The 23,308-nt window shown below is 39.5% G+C and overlaps 1 protein-coding gene across 11 annotated transcripts in view; it reads left to right on the top strand.

Moving 5' to 3' along the window:
• The window catches only part of MAST2 (microtubule associated serine/threonine kinase 2), a 205,928-nt gene that overhangs the window by 104,685 nt on the left and 77,935 nt on the right, over positions 1-23,308 (top strand). For 5 of the 11 annotated variants that reach the window (XM_046010767.1, XM_046010774.1, XM_046010782.1 and 2 more), the window contains exon 5: positions 6,162-6,359. The exons of the other annotated variants lie outside the window; for them this stretch is intronic. In XM_046010767.1, the coding sequence (XP_045866723.1) occupies positions 6,162-6,359 (198 nt within the window). The remainder of the gene's footprint in view (positions 1-6,161; positions 6,360-23,308) is intronic. 11 annotated transcript variants of the gene reach the window in all.

Genomic DNA, 23,308 nt, shown 5'->3' with positions numbered 1-23,308 from the left:
CAGGATGGTAAGACAGTCAATAAATAGTTGTGTGAACAAACAAGAAGAGGTTGCTGTTTGATTTTCCATACCTCAAGTTGTTGGGTGCTCTCCAGTCCCGGGGAAATGTTAAGCTTTTGTAGTGCTGACAAAGCTACAGGGATATTGGCACGAATGTATTATAATGCCAGTAAGTTTAAAGAAAGTGCTCTGTGTGGAGATACTTTATTTTTTTATTTTTTATTTTTTTAAGATTCTATTTCTTTATTTGACAGAGAGAGATCACAAGCAGGCAGAGAGGCAGGCAGAGTGAGGGTGGGAAGCAGGTTCGCCACTGAGCAGAGAGCCTGATGCCGGGCTTGATCCCAGGACTCTGGGATCATGACCTGATCCGAAGGTAGAGGCTTTTTTTTTTTTTTTTTAAAGCTACATGATCTGCTTGAGTTGACACACTGAAGAGTAACTTCAGGAGTACCACGGAACATAGAAAGGTGTTGGGAAGTTGTTCCACCTTGTTTTCTCCTCAGGTGCTTATTTTTTTTTTAAATGTTTATTTATTTATTTGATAGAAAGAGAGATCACAAGTAGGCAGAGAGGCAGGCAGAGAGAGAGGAGGAAGCAGGCTCCCTGCCGAGCAGAGAGCCCGATGTGGGGCTCGATCCCAGGATCCCGGGACCATGACCTGAGCTGAAGGCAGAGGCTTTAACCCACTGAGCCACCCAGGCACCCCTGAAGGCAGAGGCTTTAACCCACTGAGCCACCCAGGCGCCCCGGAGATGCTTTAAACTCTAGGAGTAAGAGTGATAGCTTCTTTGGGTTAGATGAAGAATATAATATATGATTCCATTCTCTAAAATGCAAATATTTTTAACCTTTAGCATTATTTAAGGAGCTCCATGCTCTCTCTCCTCTCCCAATTTATTATTGCACAGCAGGCTAGAGAGAAATGTATTTGCTATTGTCAGAATCTTCTGCTGAAAGGTATTTATAGCACAGAGGTTCATAACATTGATTCTAGAGATTACTTCAGTTCACCAACTTGGCTGAACACAGGAATACTTCTTGCTAGCATAATTCATATGTAGGGTACCTAGGTGCAGATATATTGAGGAAAGGGTATTTTCCACTTTACCACCCCTTTAAAAATTTTAACCTCTTTGTGTGTGTGTGTGTTTTTTAACAATGGGAATAATAATAGTACATGTATCATAGGACTGTGATGATGAGGACTACCTCGGTATTATGTGTAGAGTACTTAGAATAAAATCCAGTACATAATAAGTACTTATAATAACAAGTACTTATAAATACTTATAATAATAAGTACTTATGAACATTGGTTGCTGTTATGTCATCATAAGGAGAATGAGCTTGAGTTTTAGAGAATGGATTGTATTGAGTAGAAACTTAGGGCCTGGCCTTAATTAACTGCATGGCTTTAGCTTGGCCTCAGCTTAGGATGGGGATAGACCATGGCTGGTTTCTTAGTTGTGGGAGTGTGGGCTTTTGTGACTGACCCTGATAATATCACAAAATTTTCCCAAAGGGGGACTCAGGACTTATTGAGACATTGTAGATTTCTGAGAGTATTTCCATTTTCATTAGGACTTAGAGAGAGCAGGGGATTCTGAAACAGGAGCTGTGAGAGCCAAGTGATTAGACTGGTAATGGGAGGGAAAGTGAGTGTAGCTACTAGGTGAGAGTGAGTTTGCTTGGGTAATAAGTACAGTGGCTTTCTAATCTTTTAGACTCTCACTCTTAATAAAAATAAATTTTACATTGCAACCCATCACAACTGTTCGCCTTTGTATTTATATGTATTGTCAGTAATAGATGTCATAGACTTACATGTTTCATAAAACAATTCTTACTGTGTGAAGCACTCTGATATTTTCTGTTCTATTTCATTCTCTTTCCCTTTTAAGAAAGTGTTTGTCCTGATTTCTAAATTGATTTTATGAGTTACTAAAGAGTTGTGACCTGCAGTTGAAAAAATACTGGCTAGGATAGAATTGTTTGGCTCTTACCCTAGAAAAACAGTTTGACATACTTTGTCATGTCAGTAAATTAGAGGAGCCCTTCAGAGTTGGCAGGGGCTCTTATGCAGGGGACCAAGACTTCTACTTACTCTGGTTCGCTTAGCTCCACTGGATCACTCGGTTTTCTTCAGGCCAGGCTGCTTTTGTCAGATGGTTTCTTGTATGTTGGGGCTAATCTCCTCCTCTACATTGGGAGCCAGCTCCTGGAGGGCAAGAACTATAATAATAGCTAACACTTCTGGGGTGTCTGGGTGGCTCAGTCGGTTAAGTGTCTGCCTTTGGCTCAGGTTATAATCCCAGGGTTTTGGGATTGAGCCCCGTGTGGTGTTGGGCTCCTTGCTCAGTGGGGAGCCTGCTTCTCCGTCTGCCTGCCACTCACACTGCTTGTGCTTTTTCTCTCTCACTATCTCTGTCTGTCAAATGAGTAAATGAAATCTTTTTGGGGAAAAAAAAACTAACACTTCTATAGCACTTCCTCTTTGTTAGGCACTTTTCCGCTTTTCATATATTAATCTTCACCACAACCTATTTATTAGGCACGTGAAGTTATTTTCATTCTACAGATAGGGAAAACAAATCATACAGAAGTTAGGTAGCTTACCCTTCATTAGAATTCTTCTGTAGCTTACCATAATGTCTTGTGTAACATCTGCCATACAGATGATTTCATTAATAGTTACTGACACGTTAAGCCAAATAGTTTCTGGGTTTGTTTTCTTAGCTTTCTTATGGTTTTTCTCACCACAAGGTTATTCAAGTGATTAGAGAGTAGTAGAAATTGAATTAAAAATGATGCTGAACTTTGTCAAAGGAAGGAATATAGAGTTTATTTAAATTGGTCAAATTCAGAATTTAAATAATGGCTGTGCTTTGAGCCCTAACATTAAGACTGTCATCCTCACCTGACATGGGTTTGAGAATGAATAATGTTGCAGAAATGCCCACCTATTCTTAGCTCCTTAATTTACTGATTTGGGATCTTAGTGTGCTTTCTTCCAATCCTGTGCCCGCTACAACAGCTGTTCTATACTGGCCCACGCCTCCAGAGTGAATGGTATTTCTGTCACAGTGTGAGTTTTCAAGTTGGTATGTACAATTTTTGCCAGAGTCTTCACTGCTACCAGGCCTCAGGGTTGGAGGTTGAAACTGACTTGTGGGGGAGGGAGTTTGGTGCTTGTCACTGAGGAGGAACAAGGTGCTCTCTGACGCTCTGATTTGTTACAGGCTGAGTGTGAATGATGTCAGGCAGATCAGAGGACAGCTGATTCATTTGCGATCTGGGACTCCTCACTGTGGCTCACTGCTGCCTCCTGGTCTCTTAGGTCTTTCACAGAGGGGGTGGGAGGGAATTCTGAATATTATGTTTTTGAAGAACAGTGCTTTAATTTTTCTCTTAAGTTTGGGGAGCCTTTGTAAGTTTCCTTTGGCTTATAGACCACATACCCCTTGTGTGAGAGAACTTCCTGCCAAGACTCCCGAGTGTGAGAGGGCAAAAGCTTTGAGTAGCCAGGAAAATGATGAAACGGAGGAGAGAGAGACTGGGAGCACCATGTCTGCGGATTCAGTAAGGAGGCTGGGGTCTCTGAGTGGAAAATGGCAGATGTCAGGAAAAGAACTAATGCCAACTAACACACTTTCATTTGCTTGAATAAAGGCTCTGCTTTGGAGATGCCTGTCAGAAAGAGGGCTGAGCTGGCTTCACAAATTCAAGGTCAAAACACTGGTCCCCGGCAGGGGCCTATGGGGCTTTTAATTATGAAAATTGAGTTAGATGCCATTTTAGGGGTCCTTCGTTACCTGGGGAACTGGGTTAACAATGAAGATCTTTTTTTCCTGTCATGAAAGCAGATGTGTATTTAAACTTAGTATTGAAGCTGTGTATACAAGCCCCAAGAATGTGAGAAACAAATGGAAATGAAAGTATCTTCTCCTTGGACTAGAGAGGGTGTTGTATTTCTGCCCCAGGCCTGTCAGCTCAGGACCTCAGATCTGCCCTTGCAGATCCAAGCCTGAGTCCTTTAGGGTGTGACTTGAATTTTATTTCTGTGTTGGCCAATAGAGAAATAAAATAGAAAAAATAGAAAAATACTTAGATAAGAATTTCATAGCTGGGGAATGGAAGAAGGCTTCCATGTCAGGTTAGCTTTTCCAACAGCTTTTCCAACAGGCTTATTTAATGAGGAAGGGTGCATTGATCAGCAAAGTAGGGAGCCAGGGAAAGAAGTGTCCTAGAATCCATTCCACTTCAGTAATCTGTCTTGAACTGTCTTTGCATGACTCACAGAGTGAAGAGCATGCCCTTCAGACTTTATTCCCATGAATGTTAGAGCTTACCTGGAGATAGCATGGTATACTTGAATAGACACACATACTTCTTCAGTGGGTTTCCCTTGGGTCATTGCTCTTCTGTGTTAGTGGATGCTTGTTGATTAAATTAATGATTGTACCAGACCTTGGAAGACTGTAGTTGTTTGAAGCATATAATTGGAAAGATTGGTGTATGTTTAAAAAAGTGTTTATTCTCCTACTAAGACTAAAAGTTAAAGACTGTAAAAAGAAGCTTCATGAACTAAAGTGTCATTTAAAGTGAAGAGGATTTGTTAGCGAAATTTAAATTTTTTGAATTAAGCTTATAGTGTAAGAAAACATAAGTGGTCAAAATCATTCTCTCCAAATGTTGGTGCACTATGGTTGGTAATCGTTGTGTCTGTTTTAGTGACATTGAATTTAGCTTAGGAAAATTCCCCCTGTGGAACTAGTAAGTAGTTTATAAATCACCTTTCCTTTTTCAAACAATCCTATTTAAACTCTAGCCTCATTGTATAACCAGTTTGCAGAGTGGCAATTACTAGCAAATAGAGAATGAGATTTGGTTCTTATAGATTTATAATCTTAATTATATATGCATCAAAATGGCTAAGCCTCATTTTACGTGTTAAGATTTGAGACTCCAAAATTTTGTATAAGCAATATTATTTAGGTTAATAAGAACTGTCTTATTGTATATTCTATTTAGCTCTAGCTTATATATACTAGGGAGCCAAATTTTTGAAATAGTTCTTTAGAAAAGTGAAAATTCTTTTTGAAAGTGAGAAATTAATCCAAAGTTAATATTTTCAATTCTTGTAATTTTTATTAATTGTTGAGTTTATGGAAATTTGAGTACACCTGTAATTTGATATAGTTTTCTGCCTTCTACTTTTCTATCCTTTTATATCCTCATATTGTATACTCATCTGGGAAATATTCTGAAGCCAGCTAAAGGGATGATTAGTAGCAAGGTAAAGATTTCCTTTGACTATATGTAATTAAACACAAGTAGAATATAACCATATATAAACTGTCAGTAATAACAGTACAGGAAACTAATATTTTTAAACAGGTGCTTATGTGATGCTTAAGTTTTTCAAAATCTTTAAAATGAAATATTGTGGCTAAATACGGTATTTGTATAGAAAGCCATGTTCCTACTATAGTAAATTAAATGCTGTGCATCTGTCAATTATTTTTCATCATCTGTGACATATCAATGATCAAAGAAGTAGAAACCCATATTTACCATCCATTTTCAGTCTAATGATGTTATTTAATTTACTCAATAGTCTTCAGTACTACTTAACATATATCGAGATGATTAGGTTGTTTTTAGGGGAAAAAACTAATCTAAAAAACCAAAATTTAAGTAGAAGCACAATTCAGTGATGTTATTTGAGGTTTCATTAGGCAGAAGTTAGCTAAATAAGTTGGTGTTATGGTAGATATAATCTGTTAGTGTTTTACTTTTATGGATATATTCATTTCTATAGGAAGTTTTAGTCATTGCACACAGAATATTACTTACTGCTTGCTAATTGGTGAGTTGTAGTAGATTTGCAATATTTTTCCAGAAGTGAATTCTAAATACTTTGAATACCCAAAGCTTAAATTTTTGGTTTTAATTCTATGGATTAAATTTTAGTCTTGATGGTCCTCATGTGCCATTGCACTGAGGTAGGATATTTGAGAATGATTTTTGACCGCCTTTTTTTTTTTTTTTTTTTTTTTTTTGAGCCTCTTGCCTAAACTAACCCACTTTGCATATGTTTCTTTTTGGTTGAGAAATTATCCCTGACCCTGCTTTTTTCTATCATGGTATGTTGTCAGAATCTCTTCTCTTTGCCGAGGATCTGAAGTAAACCAGCACATGTTTTCGCCCACATCAGCTCCAGCCCTGTACTTCACTAAAATCCCATTTAGCGCTGATTGTGCCCTGGCTACTACTTCTCCTCTTGCCTTTTTCCTGAACCCACAAGCTCATAGCAGTCCTGGCAGTCCCTGTTGTAGCCGCCCGCTGCAGTGGAGGTAAGGAAACCTGCTGCGACGTGAATGTGGGCCTTGGTGATTGCTTTTGGCCTAGTAGCTAAAACCCAAAACTTTCTCCGTAATAATGGGGAGAAATAGAATAAAAGTCACAGAGAAGAGTAAGAGGAATGTCAGATATTTCTGCTATATTCAAAATTCAAGAGAAAGAAAACATATCAGTAGTTAGACAATTATGTGCCCATTGTGACAGTAGGACAGCCCTGTGACCACTCCATGGGAGAAGCACAGTGTGAAAGAATGCTAGAGCTCTCTAAAGGTTAACTAGTGCAAATGCCACATTTTGCACAACAGGAAAATTTGATTCTGAAATAGGTTAAGTGATTTGTTCAGATTGCTGAAAATAACCCTCTTCTCCTCGTTTCTTTCTGCCTTTTTATCTAGTTACCATTTGAGTACATGCTATGTACTGGACACTGTTTTAGGCCTGAAAAACAGAAGAGTGACCAGAAAGAGCTAAAGTCCCTGCCCTCAGAGGAGCTTAGATTCTAGTGGAGTAAATATGAGTAAATGAGTAAATATATAAATGAGTAAATATATAACAGATGGGCATATGCGATATTGGGAAAATAAAGTAGGTTGAGGAGAGTAGGGAATGTGAGGCCCAGGGGTTGACATTTTATATAAAATTGTCAGGGAGGTTCCTTACTCGTAAGTTGAGATATGAGCAAAGACCTGAAGGAAAGTCCCAGAGCCAGAAAAGAGGTATCTGGAGAAGAGTGTTTCAGACAGAGGCCACAGTAAATGCCGAAAACCTGATCTAAGAGTTTGCGTCATGTGTTCTTTGTTCAGCAGAGTCCAGTGAAGCTATGTAGAATGAGTTAAGAGGTAAGAAGTGGGAAATGAGGTCTGAGACATAGTGATAAGCCAAATGGAATAGAGCTTTAAATCCATCGTAAAAATTTTTATAAAATTTTTGTAAAAATTTTATGCTGAGTGACATGAGAAGCTCTTGGAGGGTTAAGCAGAAGAATATTATGATCAGACTTAAATCAAAAGGGCACGTTTTGCATGGAGCACTGGGTGTTGTGCAAAAACAATGAATACTGTTACGCTGAAAAAAATAAATAAAATAGAAAATAACTAGAAAAAAAAAAAGGATCCTTCTGGCTATAGTTAGAAGGTTACTGGTGTAATCTAGGAAAGACTCAATGATTGTTTGAACCCTTGGTGGTACAGGTGGTAAAAAGTGGACAGATTTGATTATGTATTTTGGAGGTAGAATTGATAGGATTTGTTGATGGATTAGATGGCAGAGTTTGAGAAAAATATGGTGAAGGGTGACTGAAAATTGGGGGTTAAACAGCTAGAAAACTGTAAAATCCAGGAACTGACACTGGGAAACTGTAAGAGATCGCTGATTAGACATTTGGTTAAAGATAGGTGAAATTTGGGCTGAGGATATATAAGGAATTGTCAGTGTTTAAGTGAAACAAATGATTAGGTTTATGAGATCATCCAATGAGAGTCTGTTGATAAAGAAGGAAGAAATGTCAAAGGATTGAGCTCTGAGGCCATCTGACTTCAAGAGATTGGGGAGATGAAGAACTAGCAGAGGAGAGACTGAAAAGGAGTGAGGCTTTTTAGGAATGAGAAGAATCAAGAGAGAGGTAACTAATCAAAAAATACTTCAAAAGAAAGTATGTTTGATCAATAGGTATTTGTTAAGCTTTATGTTAGAAAAAAAGAAGTAACCAGGAAACCTAGAAATTTGAGTAGAAACAACACTTATTATATAAACTTAAGTGACATTATTTGATACAGGAGTTCAAATTCCACAGACATACTAGGGCAGTGTTAGACTGACATAGGACAATGTTAGGGGCTGACTTCTCCTGAAGTCACCTTTCCAGAGGTACTAGACTTGGTATATGATGCTGGGTAAAATGGTAAGTTGGGTAGCACCCACAGCCCAACGTGTGCCCCCTTCTTGGCACGTGACTTGAAGTCTTATCTCTTCACACCTGTGGTCTTGTAGCTTAGGGCTTGAAAACATCTTAAATTTTTTTTTTTAAAAGATTTTATTTATTTATTTGACAGAGAGATCACAAGTAGTCAGAGAGGCAGGCAGAGAGAGAGAGGAGGAAGCAGGCTTTCCACTGAGCAGAGAGCCCGATGTGGGGCTCGATCCCCGGATCCTGAGATCATGACCTGAGCTGAAGGCAGAGACTTTAACCCACTGAGCCACCCAGGCGCTCCCATCTTAAATTTTTTAATATTTTTTTCATACACTTGTTCACATGTCTGTGTTAGTGTTTCATTCCATTCTTCTTTTGTATCCGTCTCATGCCAAGTACCAGTCAGTGACACAGCAAGATGACTTTACCTTGTTGTTTGCTGCATATGTTTGTATTTCTTTAAACATTCTTGAATTTTATTCTAGGATGCAGTTATATTATTCAGATATAGCTTGATCATTCTGAGGATTACTTTTTGGCTTTGTTGGGTGGGCCTAGAGCAGCACTGGGAGGTATAATTTTTTCTTAACTCTAAAGCAGTGCTTTCTGAGTACTCTAGTCAATGTCTATGCATAATGGGTTTTGGTTTTTTTTCCCCCACTCATGCTGGTGGGTATACGATCTATCCCTATGTGATCTCTGGGGAGTGTAATGCCTATTCATTTTCTTGGATAGTTTTCTCACCCACATCAATTGGCTGAAAATTCAAGAGGAACCCCCTTGCTGAGCTCTCTCTGTGTAGCTCTCTCCTTTCTAGTACTCTGCCTTCCAAATTTTAGCCACCTTAACCTCCCCAGCTTCTCAGTTCTGACTCTTCAACTTGGGTAGATAGCTCAGCTCTTTGGGTACTCTCTGTGTTTGCTTCCTAGAAATGTTCTCAAGGTAGTAAGCTGGGGCAATCTTAGGACTTACTTTGGGGCAATTTTAGGGCTTACTTTGTATGTTTCCCTTCTGTAAAATATCTAAAAGCTATTGTTTCACATGTAGAGTTTTATTTCATTTTTGTTTTGTTTTTACTTTATGAAGCACAAGGGTGAATCTGGTCTTTGTTTCCCCATCATGGCAGGAAGCAAAAATTCAATCTTTTTTTTTTTTTTAAAGATTTTATTTATTTATTTGACAGAGAGAGAGATCACAAGTAGGCAGAAAGGCAGGCAGAGAGAGGAGGAAGCAGGCTCCCTGCGGAGCAGAGAGCCCGATGCGGGGCTCGATCCCAGGACCCTGAGATCATGACCTGAGCCGAAGGCAGCGGCTTAATCCACTGAGCCACCCAGGCGCCCCAAAAATTCAATCTTTCTTAATATTTTGAACTCAGGCCTCTATGATCACAAGTGAAGATTGCCTCATGAGATTATCGGTAGACTGATTCATATGTTAGATAAACCTAGTAGAAGCAGGACAGACTGTTTTACCATGCTTAGTCAAGAAAGGTTGAGAACTAAAACAGCAAAAGAATAGAATAGGTAACTTAAGAAAAAAAAGTAAGAGGGGTGTCTGGGTGGCTCAGTGGATTGAGCCTCTGCCTTTGGCTCAGGTCATGATCTCAGGGTCCTGGGATCGAGTCCCGCATTGGGCTCTCTGCTCAGCAGGGAGCCTGCTTCCTTCTCTCTCTCTCTCTCTCTCTCTCTCTCTGCTTGCCTCTCTGCCTACTTGTGATCTCTCTCTGTCAAATAAATAAATAAAATCTTTAAAAAAAATTATTAAAAAAAAAAAAAGCAGGTAACTTTGCCAGACATTTAATGTGTGCTGAACATTGTTCTAATCCTCAGAATACCCTGATGAGATGGTTATATAAATCCATTTTATTGATGAAGTAGATAATCCAAGTAAATTTATTTATAGGTAAGGGCACTGTGGTACAGAGAGGTTAAGGAAATTATTAATAAGTAATAGAAACTGGCACTTAGCCCCACGAATCTCATTTTAATATCCGTTGTCTTTTTTTTTAAAGATTTTATTTATTTATTTGGCAGACAGAGATCACAAGTAGGCAGAGAGGCAAGCAGAGAGAGTGAGAGGGAAGCAGGCTCCCTGCCGAGCAGAGAGCCCGATGCGGGACTCGATCCCAGGACCCTGAGATCATGACCTGAGCCGAAGGCAGTGGCCTAAACCACTGAGCCACCCAGGCGCCCCAATACCCGTTGTCTTAAAAACACTGGTCTAGGGGCGCCTGGGTGGCTCAGTGGGTTGAGCCTCTGCCTTCGGCTCAGGTCAAGATCCCAGGGTCCTGGGGTCGAGCCCCGCATCGGGCTCTCTGCTCACAGGGAGCCTGCTTCCTCCTCTCTCTCTCTGCCTGCTTCTCTTCCTACTTGTGATCTCTGTCTGTCAAATAAGTAAATAAAATCTAAAAAAAAACAAAAAAACAAAAAAAAAAAACACTGGTCTAATGTTTCTGATGGAACATGTGCTATTTTGTATTTAGTTAAAAAACTAACAAACTCTGAGGACCTAATCGGTCCCAGGGAGTATTCTAAGCATTTAAAAATTAGAGGTCATTCAGTCCTCCCACCAATTTTATGAGGCAGGGATTATTATTATGCTTATTTTGCAAATGAGAAGAGGTTAAATAAATTGCTCAAGATAAAACAGCTGGTAAGTGGCAGAATTGGGATTAAAACCTAGACAGTCCAGCTTCAGAGACAATATTCTTTTTTTTAAAGATTTTTACTTATTTATTTGACAGAAAGAGAGAGATCACAAGTAGGCAGAGAGGCAGACAGAGAGAGAGTGGGAAGCAGGCTCCCAGCTGAGCAGAGAGTCCGATGTGGGGCTCCATCTCAGGACCCTGAGATCATGACCTGGGCCAAAGGCAGAGACTTAACCCACTGAGCCACCCAGATGCCCCCACCCCTTTTAAAAAGATTTTATTTATTTGAGAAAGAGAGAGAGAGAGAGCACAAGTGGTAGGGAGGGGAGAGGGAGAAGCAGACTCCCCACTGAACAGGGATCTTGATGCGGGGCTCGATCCCAGGACCCCAGGATCATGACCTGAGCCAAAGACAGACACCCTTAACCCATTGAGCCACCTGGTAACCCAAGACCATATTCTTAACAACTATATTGTCCTGCTTCTCCATCTAAGATACCTCATTAATCTAATATAGTATATTCTGAATCTATATTATTTTTCAGCCCCAGGTTTTCTCTTCCTAAAAGACATGTTCATGACATTCTTTACTAAATTTCCCCATACTGGGGGTAGGAGTTAGTATTTTATAATCTATTGTCACTTCCAGGCCTCTGCCTTTATTATCTTTTTTCTTCTTTTAGGCTTATTTTATTCAATTTTATCTTTTACCCCTGCTCATTGCAGTTCATCCACTAATTTAGTTTTGTTCTCTCTATTCACATTCAGGGCCTAAAAGAGCATCAGTGGCTAGTGAGTACAATGGTGCACTTAAATTCTACAAAATCCTTACCATATAAATGTGTTTATTGCACATTGCTGTTAAGCAATTGAGCAAATACAAGTTAAGAGAAGAGAAAAATGATTCTAGTAAGCAATATGAAGAACTAAAAATTAAGAGCTACTGGCGTGAATTTGACCTCTATTTAAAAATAGATGCCCAAGGGACACCTGGCTGGTTCAGTTGGTGGAGCATACAGTTCTTGATCTCAGGGTTATAGGTTTGAGCCCCACATTGGGTGTAGAGATTACTTAAAAATAAAATTTTTTAAATAAATATATAAATATATAGAGAGATGACATGAGAAAGGGAGCTAGGATTTGTACACTGCCATCTTGCAGTGGCCATATTGAATTGTCTTTTATTCCGTGGGGTATAACTATTGATATGGACTGAATTGTGTCCTCCTTAAAATTCATATGTTGAAGTTATAACCACCCCCCCCCCCAGTACTTTTAATGTGACTGTATGTGGAGGTAAGGTCTTTACAGGTTAAATGGGGTCATTGAGGTGGACCCTGATATGAATGGTGACCTATAAAGAGGGGATTTATGACAAAGATGCAGAGAAAACCGCCATTTACAAGCCAGGTAGTGCGGTCTCGGAAGAAACCAACCCTCTCGACACCTTCTAGCCTCCAGAACTGTGAGGAGATAGATGTCTTTTGTTTAAGCCACCCAGCCTATGGTATTAGTTCTGGCAACCCTAACAAACTAATAGAGCTATTGAGGCTTTTGGCTGCTTTGCCCTAAAGGGCTAGAAAATAGTATCCCTTTGCATGGTTGTTAAAACTGGCCCTGCTCAGAATCTTAACCTTCCTTATTGACTACATCTTTGTCATGTGCTTAGAACCTTAGTTATGTGCTAGAACTAAATTGTTGCCCATAATAATTTGACGAACAGTCAATGCACAGTTTTAAAATGATGCCCACCCAGTCTGCACTGCATTTCTCTTTGTTCCTTGATGAGAAAGGGTAGATGGGTCTGTTCTAGACGAGCCTGAGGTGGCTCTTAGGTGTCTTGGTAGGTTCTGATCAACCTTAAGAGGCATGGTAAATATAATGATTTGGGTTGAACTGACTAGCCTGTAAACTTTAGTCAACTTACGCATCTTCCAGGAATATAATTCCAGCCTGTTGATTGGCACTCAGAGTATTGCACTGGGTATTGCACTGTTGACACAGCCTGATTTGAAGGGGTGCTAGATAAGGTCTGTGGTGCAACTGGTGTCCCTGCAGAGAAGAAAGGCAGTTGTGTCTGTTGCTATTCACGGGTCCAGCTAGGCCTCCTGGGGATAAAAGTTTGGTGTTGGCAACTTCCTGGAACGTAGAACGGTTTAGATTTTGATTCGGTTTTAAATGCCATAGACTTTGTGAGCCCTGTGTAGTTGGGAGGATTTACAACAAGAAATATTTACTCGAGTTATACTGGAAGGGTTCTAACTCTAGCTCACTCCGTTCTGTGTAGGAATTCTTTTTGTACATTGTCTAGAAAAAGCTATTCAGCCTTGGCTTAAATCTTTAGCAAACAAGAAGTTCACTACTGAAGTTTGCAACTGATACTAATTCAGCCCTCTGGCCACTCCCATGTCACATGTGTGAGAGGCTTTTTGTAGACTTTTATGGCAAAGGACAGGTGTTCTTTTGGGCCTCCTCCCAAATGAGGCAGCCTTTGAAACCCCTTTTTGGTAGTGTCAAGATTGTTTCCTGCCAGAGAGAAAGCACTATTTTCATTTTACCAACACCTGCTTTTCTTGTCTGTCTTTTTTTAAACAACTGTTTTTCAAAGTAACTCTAAAGAGGAACGTCTCCAGAACTTGTTCTTATCCTGGCCCTGTTGAAGGCAAATTACTTCACTTCTTTCTGCCTCAGTTTTCTACATCATTAAAATGGGGATAATAATAGGTTCTTCAAGGGTTGCTGTAAGGATTAGATGGGTCATTACATGTAAAATTGTTCAGAATTCTACCCAGGCTGCGTAGCAGTTACTGTGTTGCTGTCTTTGTTGGAAAACTCACATGTTGCTGGTCCTTACTCTTCATTTTCTTCCATTTGTTTTCTCATATTCTTTTTTTTTTTTTTAAGATTTATTTATTTGACAGACAGATCACAAGTAGGCAGAGAGGCAAGCAGAGAGAGAGAGAGAGAGGAGGAAGCAGGCTCCCTGCCTGAGCAGAGAGCCCAATGCAGGGCTGGATCCCAGGACCCTGAGATCATGACCTGAGCTGAAGGCAGAGGCTTTAACCTACTGAGCCACCCAGGTGCCCCTGTTTTCTCATATTCTTATTTTCCCTTGGATAACTCTAGATAATCACTTATTATTCTGCCCTGCCTGTGGAAGCTTTGTTACTGGCTAAGATAAGGCAGTGGCAGCTGGGTGCTCTTCTGCCCTCTCATACGGTTTCACTAATTGCTGCTAAAAACTGGCCTGTTGGGGCGTAGCAGGATGTGGACTAAAATGAGGACAACTCTTTCGGGGCTGTTTTTTGGCAGTAAGAAAAGTTCATCAAACTCTAGGGTTAAGGTGTTTCATTTTTCCTGTCCTCCTGTGTGAGGGAAAGAACAACTTGAAAGTGCCTTTGGGAGATAGGAAAGGGAAAGTATTTTATTATTTAAAAAAAAAATTTTTTTTAAGTAGAAAGGTAAAATAATGAAGAATACTAGCTGTGAATTATCCTTGGTATGGCAGAAAATTTTTCATAGATCCTGGCTTCAGGTAACTGAATAAATATATAGTTCTATTTGGCAAGATGCCAAAGTCTTGCTCTTGGATTACGAGCAAAAAGCTGAAAGTTTCTAGGATATTTCTATTTCTAGAAATAGGAAAATTTTGTTTACTGAAAAACTCTTTTTAAAAAAATGTTGTATAATAGAAAATATCAAAAACATTACAAGATAGAGTAGTCTCATGTCTTGAGTATCTACTTACCAACTCGTGGTCAGTATATTATCTTCTCTGCAGCTCTATCTAGACCCTGCAACCCATTTATTTTAAAGCAAATCTCAGACTGTGTCATTTTACCTGTAAATATTTCCGTTTCCATCTAAAGGTAAGGGGTCTTTAAAAATATAAGCATATTACCATTTTAACACCTAAAACAATAAGAATTTACCAGTATCATCAAATTTCCAATGTTCTTGGCTTTTTTTTTTTTTTTTTTAAGATTTACTTATTTATTTTAAAGAGAGGAAGAGAATAGGAGGGAGGGGCAGAAGGTGAGGGAAAGAGAAACTCCAAGTAGACACCACACTGAGCACAGAGCCCTTACAGGGTTGATCTCACCACAGCAAGATCAGAACCCCAGCTGAAACCAAGAGTTGGACGCTTAACCAACCGTGCCATCCAGATACCCCTGTTTATTTATTTATAACTTAAAAAATATTTTTTAAAAGATTTTATTTGAGAGAGAGAAAGCACAGAGGGAGAGAGACAGGGAGAAGCAGACTCCCCTCTGAGCAGAGAGCTGGACATAGGGCTCCATCCCAGGACCCTGAGATCATGACCTGACTGAGCCAAAGGCAGATACTTAACCCACTGACCCACCCAAGCACCTCTGTTGTTCTTCTTCTTTTTTTAATCAATATCCAAACTATGCCAAACACCGTTCATTTGATTAATATGTGTTTTAAGTAGGGTGATCTTACAATTTATTACCTTAACTGGGAGATTCTGTTAATAATTATACTGGGACAACAGGCAGAGACCTGATTGTTATGGACAATTTGGGATGTCTGGTCACTCTGCTTCTAAGTTTCTTTTAATTTAAGTTTTCCCACAGTTTTTCTTTTTCTTTTGGCATTTCATTTGTTGAAGAAACTAAGTTTGTCCTCTAGACTTTTCCTACATTCTGGATTTTGCTTTTTGCATTCCTGAGAGATTATTTAACATGTTTTTATGACCTCTGTATTTCCTGTAAACTGGTAGCTTGATCTGATTCTGGTTTGATTTGGGGGACTGGGGAAGAATGCTTACTAGTTGGTGCAGTGCACAATTGTCGGGAGGCAGATAATGTTAGATCCCTTCCATGTTTTGACAGTATTGACCATTGAGAATTGTTGCCATGGAATGCCTGGGTGGCTCAGTTGGTTAAGCGGCTGCCTTGGGCTTGGGTCATGATCCCAGTGTCCTGGGATCAAGTCCCACATCAGGCTCCTTGCTCAGCGGGGAGCCTGCTTCTCCCACTGCCTCCGCCTGCCACTCTGTCTGCCTATGCTCACTCTGAGAAATAAATAAATAAAATCTTAAAAAAAAAAAAAGGAGAATTGTCGCCATTATTTTATTAAGAGTTTGCAAAAGTGATTCCCATTCCCTTTCCATGTATTAGCTTTAATACCTACACTAAAGGAATTTCCCCCTCATTATCTATTTGTTAGCCTTACTCTTGAGAGAGTTTAGCTAGACTCTTTCCTGGCTCTTCAACCTGATGCATCAAATGTCACCAGTTCCTTGGTCTTGTTTCAAACTTGGTAACTACTGTTTTGTAGTGAAGATTGTATACACAGAGTAGTGCAGCAGCAGATTTTTGTGTGTGCAAAGGCCTTTGGAGCTTGCTGTTTAAGTAGATGCTAATTGATTGCAGCGCTGAGGAAAAGCTCTGCTTCTCTCTTGGCTCCTAGTAGGCATCCTGGGGTAGCTTTTATATAGACTCTTGTTATGCAAGTGCTCCAAGAGGTGAGAAGGGATCCAGATATCAAGAACCCAGCAGCCCAGGCAACCGCAAAGATACATGTTATTTGTCCGTGGCTTTCTTTTTTTTAGGCGGGGCTCTTGCAGCTGCTTCTCTCTCATGCCCCCAGATGCTACCAGAGGAGGAACCAGTGCCAGTCCCGATTGCCTTGGAGGGTCAATCCCTACCCCCGTCTTGGTAGATAGGAGGTTTGGAGTTAGTCCTTTTGAGGAACTAGCACACTAGTGGAAGAGTCAAAGATACAAATAATGTTCAATGAGAGAAACAGTTACCTAGTATAGAAGAGTTAATTTTCATGGTGTACCTTAGGATAAATTCCTAGAATCGGGGATTCTGAGTCAAAGAATAAATGCATAGTGGTTTTATTAGCTATTGTTCAGTTTCCCAACATAGTGGTTATATCATTTTGTATTTCCACCGGTGGTGTAAGACAATGTGTGCAGTAGTCCCCTCTTATTTGTGGGGGACCCAGTAGCTGCCTGAAACTGTGGATAGTACCAAGCCCTATATTTACTATGTTTTTTCCTATACATACATACCTATGATAAAGTTTCATTTGTAAATTAGGCACAGTAAGAAACTAACAACAACAAAAAATTGTAAAATAGAACAATTATAACAATATACTGTAATGAAAGTTACATGAATGTGGTCTTTCTTTCTCTGAAAATATCTTACTGCCCTATGTTTACCCTTCTTGTGATGATGTAAGAAAATAAAACGCCTGCATGATGAGATGAAGTGAGGTGAATAATACAGACACTGTGAGGTAGCATTAGGTTACCACTGACCTTCTGACAGTATGTCTTCCTGACTGTGGAAATAAAAAGATTGAAAAATTAAAAAGCAGGGGAACCACTGTATTTGCTCACAGCCTTGCCATTCAAGCTTTTTAATTTTTCCAGTCTGATGGGTGAGAAATATCTCAAAGTAGCTAACTTAAAAAAAAACAAAAAAAAAAAAACCCAAAACATATTAAGGGACAACTGGGTGGCTCAGTTGGTTAAGTATCTGACTCTTGATCTCAGTTTAGGTCTTGATCCCAGGGTGATGAGTTCAAGCCCTGTGTGGGCTCACAGCATGGGGACTACTTAAAGTAAAATAAATAAAAAGTAAAAAAGTAAAAAATCATATTAAAATGATCCTTAAGGATGAGGACTGTGTTTTCCAACCTTATGTGGAGGGAATTCGTTGTCCTGTCCTAGGAAATGAGGTGGATTCATTCATTATTTCATTCAACAGTGTACTAGATCCTGTGAGTAGAGGAATGGGCCTAAATTGGCAGTAGGAAAATTCCCAGTAATGGCAGAGTGAGAGAGAATGTTTTTTGTCCAGTAAGCTTTCAGCTTTCAGCCTTATTCACCTCTATTACAGCCATCCTGAGATTGCTCTGGAGTTTAGCAGATATTTTTTAGAAAGATTTTATTTATTTATTTGGGAGAAAGAGTGAGAGAGCAAGAGAGAACAAGTGGTGGAGAGAGGGAGAAGCAAGGACTCCGATGTGGGCCTCCATCCCAGGATCCTGAGATCAAGACCTGAGTCGAAAGCAGACACTTAGCCGACTGAGCCAGGTGCCCTGAAATTATTTTTAAAAAATAGCTGCTAGGGACGCCTGGGCGGCTCAGTCAGTTAATCATCTGCCTTCAGCTCAGGTCATGATTCCAGGGTCCTGGGATGGACCCCTGCATCGGCTCCCTGCTCAGCAGGAAGCCTACTTCTCCTTCTCCCTCTACCACTCACCCCCAGTCGTGCTCGCTCTCTCGCTCTCTCTCTCTGTTCTCTCCCCCTTCTCTCTCTCTCAAATAAAATCTTTTTAAAAAAATTTCAAAATTGCAAGAATAGTTCAAAGAGTTCCCCACCCCCAAACCAGTAGTCAGCAAACTAGAGCCCATGGGCCAAATGAAAGCTGTGGCCCCTGTGTTTGTACAGCCCTTGTGCTAAGAATGGATCTTACATTTTTGAAGGGATGTTTAAAACAAAACAAAACAAAACAAAACAGCCTGAGGACTGTGCAACAGAGATCACATATGGCCTGCAAAGCCTGAAATTTTATTATCTGGGCCTTTACAGAGTTGGCCAACTCCTTCCCTAGTCCATTTGAGAATCTGTTCCTGACAAACCCCTCACCCCAGAATCCTTCAGCATGTACTTCCTACAGAGACATTTTTGTAGCTATGATATAAGTCCTTAAAATCAGGAAATTAACATTGATAAATACCATCACCTAATCTATAGATTAATTCATATTACTCCATACATCCCAGGAATGTCTTTTATAACAAAGGGATCCAACCAAGAATCATGTGTTAAAATTTTATTTCTTTTAGTCTCCTAAAATTCAGAACAATTCTGTAGTCTTTTCTCAACTTTTATGACTGACACTCTTGAATGTTACAGGTTGGTTCTTTGATAGAATGTGTTGCAGTTTGGGTTTGTCTGATAATTCCTCAGGATTAGTTTCAGGTTATGCATTGTTAGGGAGGAAAAACTTTTCCTCTACCCTCTTAGTTCAGTGCCTGGGGGCCTGTGAATTAAATTAACAAAAGAAAGATTAGCAGGAGAAAAGGCATAAATTTTTATTAATATTTGCATGTGTAGGAGTTCATAGAAAAGGAAACGTAGCTCAAAGAACTGGTTAGACTCAGAAACTTAATGTTCCTTTTTACAAAGGAAAGTGGGTTTGGGCTTCAAGGGATGATAATTTGTGGGGCATACAGGAAATATGTGGTGGAACTAATGGAAAGTAAAGTTTGTTTATGCAGACATATTGTAGCTCTTCTCTCCTAGGTACAGAGGGACACATTCCTCAAAGGGATATCTGCCTGGTTTCAGGCAGATAATGAGAGGGCAGAGAACCCTTTCTGGATCTGTTGATTCTCTTTTGTCTTTGGCTTAAAATAATCCTTTTACCAAAATAGCGTATTTTGGGGTGGCAAATTCTGGTCCCCTTCAGCATGTTTAGCAGGATGTTCCCTTTGCTGTTCCTGAAAAAGGGTGGTGTGTTCTTGTTGCATCCTATCGGTGATACAGGCTTTCATTTTATCCCATTACCCTAGTATTAACCTTGATCACTTGATGTGCTAGATGTGTCTGCTGTAAGGTTACTTTTTTTTTTTTTTAGCCTCTCTAATTAGTAAGTATTTTGAGGAAAATTTATGTGACTTTTAATGAAATTTTGGAATAACCCTATTTCTCATCAAATTCTAACCCAGTATTTTTAGCTTCCATTCATGTTTCTTGACTGAATTGTTACTCTGTGCTGGTTGTCAAATGTATTTTTCGAATTCCATCATTCTTTCTGCACTCATCAGTTGGCATTGCATTATTAATGGAATGGTTTCTCTTCTCATTTTTTCTCTTGTATCAGCATGGATTCAGGGGGCTCTTATTTTGTTTAATGGGTTATAGTCCATTTTAAAAAAATATTTATTTATTAGAGAGAGAGCACAAGTGAGGAAGGGCAGAGGGAGGGGGAGAAATAATCTAAAGCAGACTTCATACTGAGTGCAGCGACGGATGGAGGGCTCAGTCCCATGACTGCAAGATCATGACCTGAGCCGAAACCAAGAGTTGGATTCTTAATCACCTGAGCCACAGTTTGTGCCCATATTTAATGGGTTATAAGCTATAATCTATAATAATCTATTAATAACATTATATATTTTGATGTTCAAATTGTACCATATAAGGTCAAGGAGAGTCTCTTCATTCTGGCTTTTTTTTTTTTTTTTTTGGGGGGGTGGGGACACGTCCCCACCATTCTTTCAGAACCTCATAACTTTCTGGCCCTGTAAGACATTCCTGTCTGGCTTATTTTGTACTCTGTACCCTGGCCCTTGTATTAGCCATTTCTTCAAGGAATGCAGATCCTTTTAGTGGGGAATGGGATTTAAAAGCCAAACTATGACTGATAGGCACGGTTGCTGATATTTGGGTTCATTGTTCCAGGGAATGTATACACGTACCAGACATGTGTGGGTGCCTTCCCCAACCACTTGGCCATTGTCATCATCATCTAATGGGTTCTAGACTGAATTATTCGGGAAGGAAGAGGAGGAGGGAGGATTTTAAGTCCACTACTTACATTAGATGCAGCCTTAGATGCCTGTATAGTTTTTTAAGATTAGGTGTACTGAGATATCATTTACATACTATAACATTCAATTCTAAGTTGTCCAGTGGTTTTTATCTAAATTTGAAATATTTTCATAACCCAAAGAGTTTCCTTGTGGCCCATTACACCATTGCCCTATTTTCTCCCAGGCAACCTCTTACCTTAGGCAACCACTGCTCTGATTTTGGCTGTAATTAAATGTGCTGTTTCTGAACATTTCTTAGAAATGGAATCATATACTTTGTAGGTTTTGTTTGTTTGTTTCTGGCTTCTTTTAGTGTAATGTTTTTGAGGTTTATTCCTTTTTATTGCTGACTATTGTATGCATAGACCATATTTCGCTAATCCATTCACCAGTTGATGGACATTTGGATTAGTTCCAGTTTGGGACTGTTAGGCATAAATGTTGCTGTGAATGTTTGCATACATGTCATTGCGTGGACATGGAAATGTTTCCATTTTTCTTGGGCAGATCCTGGGAATGAAATTATGTTGTATGGTAAGTTTATACTGTTTAAAAACCTCCAGACTGTTGTGTATCGTTTTATATTCCCACCAGCAATATTTGATGGATTGTTTTTCTACTTCTTTTCCAACATTAGATATTCTGCCTTATTGACTATAGCCAGTTAGTGGGTGTGTAGTGGTAGCTTATTGTGGTTTTGATTTGTGTTTGCCTAATGATTAGTGATGTGGAGCAGCTTTTTATGTGTTGTTGACCATATGTATATCTTACGAGAAATATCTTTTCAAGTCCTTTGGTCATTTTAAAATCTGGTGTTTGTTGTTGTTGAGTTGTAGGAGTTCTTTATATTTTCTGGACATTAATTTTTTATAGTATCTTTGCATAGATTTTGTTCTGGTCCTATTTGGATTACTAATTATTTTTAAAAGAGGTAGATTCTTCCTAGTCTAAATGTTTGTAAGAAGTTCACGTAGAAGAAGGATCAAGGCAGTGAACTAGACTGTATGGAAGTGTCTGTGGTTCATAAAGAAACTCATTGTACTGCAGTTTTTCTCTCTAACTGTAACTCTGTCCTTCAGCCTCTGCATTATGGTCCCAAATAAGGGAGTTTATTCAGGAAATAACTCCTATAACCATTCATTCAGTGTGTCTTTGAGTAGGTTCCTTAGTACTGTCTTTCACTAATTCTCTTTTTGATTATTTTATCTCAGAGTTTACCTCATCTGTTGAGTTTTAACAGTTTTTAAAATTGAGGTATAATTGACATATTAGTTTCTTACAACATAATGATTTGATATTTATATATATTGTAAGTGATTACAGTATGTCCAGTTAACATCCATCACCATACACAGCTATAAATTTTTTTCCTTGTGATGAGAACTTTCTATTTTTTTTTTAAAGATTTTATTTATTTATTTGACAGAGAGAGAGATCACAAGTAGGCAGAGAGGCAGGCAGAGAGAGAGGAGGAAGCAGGCTCCCTGCAGAGCAGAGAGCCCAATGCGGGGCTCGATCCCAGGACCCTGAGATCATGACCTGAGCCGAAGGCAGCGGCTTAATCCACTGAGCCACCCAGGCGCCCCCTTCTATTTTTTTTAATTAGTGAATTAATATAGAGCAAGGGAGAGAGATCGAGTAGGGGCAGGAGCAGAAGGAGAGGGAGAGAGAGAATCTCAAGTAAACTCTACACTGAGTGTGGAGCCCAACACAGGGCTCTATCTCACGACCTGAAATCATGACCTGAGCCGAAATCAAGAGTTGGACGCTCAACTGACTGAGCTATCCAGGCACCCCTGTGTTGCAAACTTTCAAGATCCCCTCTTTTAACTGTTTTCAAATATGCAATACAGTATTATTAACCAGATCACCATGCTGTACATTAAATTCCTATGACATTCATTTTATAACTGGAAATTTGTGTCTTTTTACTCCCTCCACCCATTTTGCTGTCCCCCCATCCCTCACCTCAGGCAACTGCCATCTGTTCTCTAGATCCATCAGCTAAGTTTGTTTTAGATTCCACATATAGGTAAGATCATACGGTATTTATCTATTTCTTTCTTTCTTTTAATTTTATTTATTTATTTGACAGAGAGAGATCACAAGTAGGCAGAGAGGCAGGCAGAGAGAGTGGGGGAAGCAAGCTCCCTGCTGAGCAGAGAGCCCGATGCGGGACTCGATCCCAGCACCCTGAGATCATGACCTGAGCCGAAGGCAGAGGCTTTAACCCACTGAGCCACCCAGATGCCCTGGTATTTATCTATTTCTTTCTGACTTATTTCACTTAGTATAACGCCCTTGAGGTGCACCCATGTTGTTGCACATGGCAAGATTTCGTTCTTCTTTATGGATGAATAATAATCGATTATACCACATTTTCTTTATCCACTTATCCTTTCAATATCTGTAATTTTAACTTATAAAATAGCTAATTAAATTATCTTCTGTATTCATTCTTATTTTTGCTAGTTTTGATTCATTTTTATTTTTAAAATGTTATTCATTTGTATTTCTGATAAGCTGAAGTATCTGTATTTGGAAGTCTTTCTTAGAGTTCCTTCTCCTTCCTTCCTTCCTTCCTTCTTTCTTTCCTTCTTTTTGAGAGAGCGGGTGTGAGCAGGGCAGGGAGAGAAGGAGAGAATCTTAAGCAGGCTTCATGCCCAGCATGGAGCTCATCTAAAAACTGTGAGATCATAACCTGAACCAAAATTAAGAGTTGGGTGATTAACTGACTGAGCCAACCAGACATCCCCAGTAGTTGAATTTTGACCCAAAGAAATTCATCTTCCCATCATTG

Source organism: Meles meles, chromosome 1 (genome assembly GCF_922984935.1).
Source record: "Meles meles chromosome 1, mMelMel3.1 paternal haplotype, whole genome shotgun sequence".
Lineage (NCBI taxonomy): Eukaryota > Metazoa > Chordata > Mammalia > Carnivora > Mustelidae > Meles > Meles meles.
Note: the sequence above shows the minus strand (reverse complement) of the source record. Positions and strands in the feature narration are given on the sequence as shown.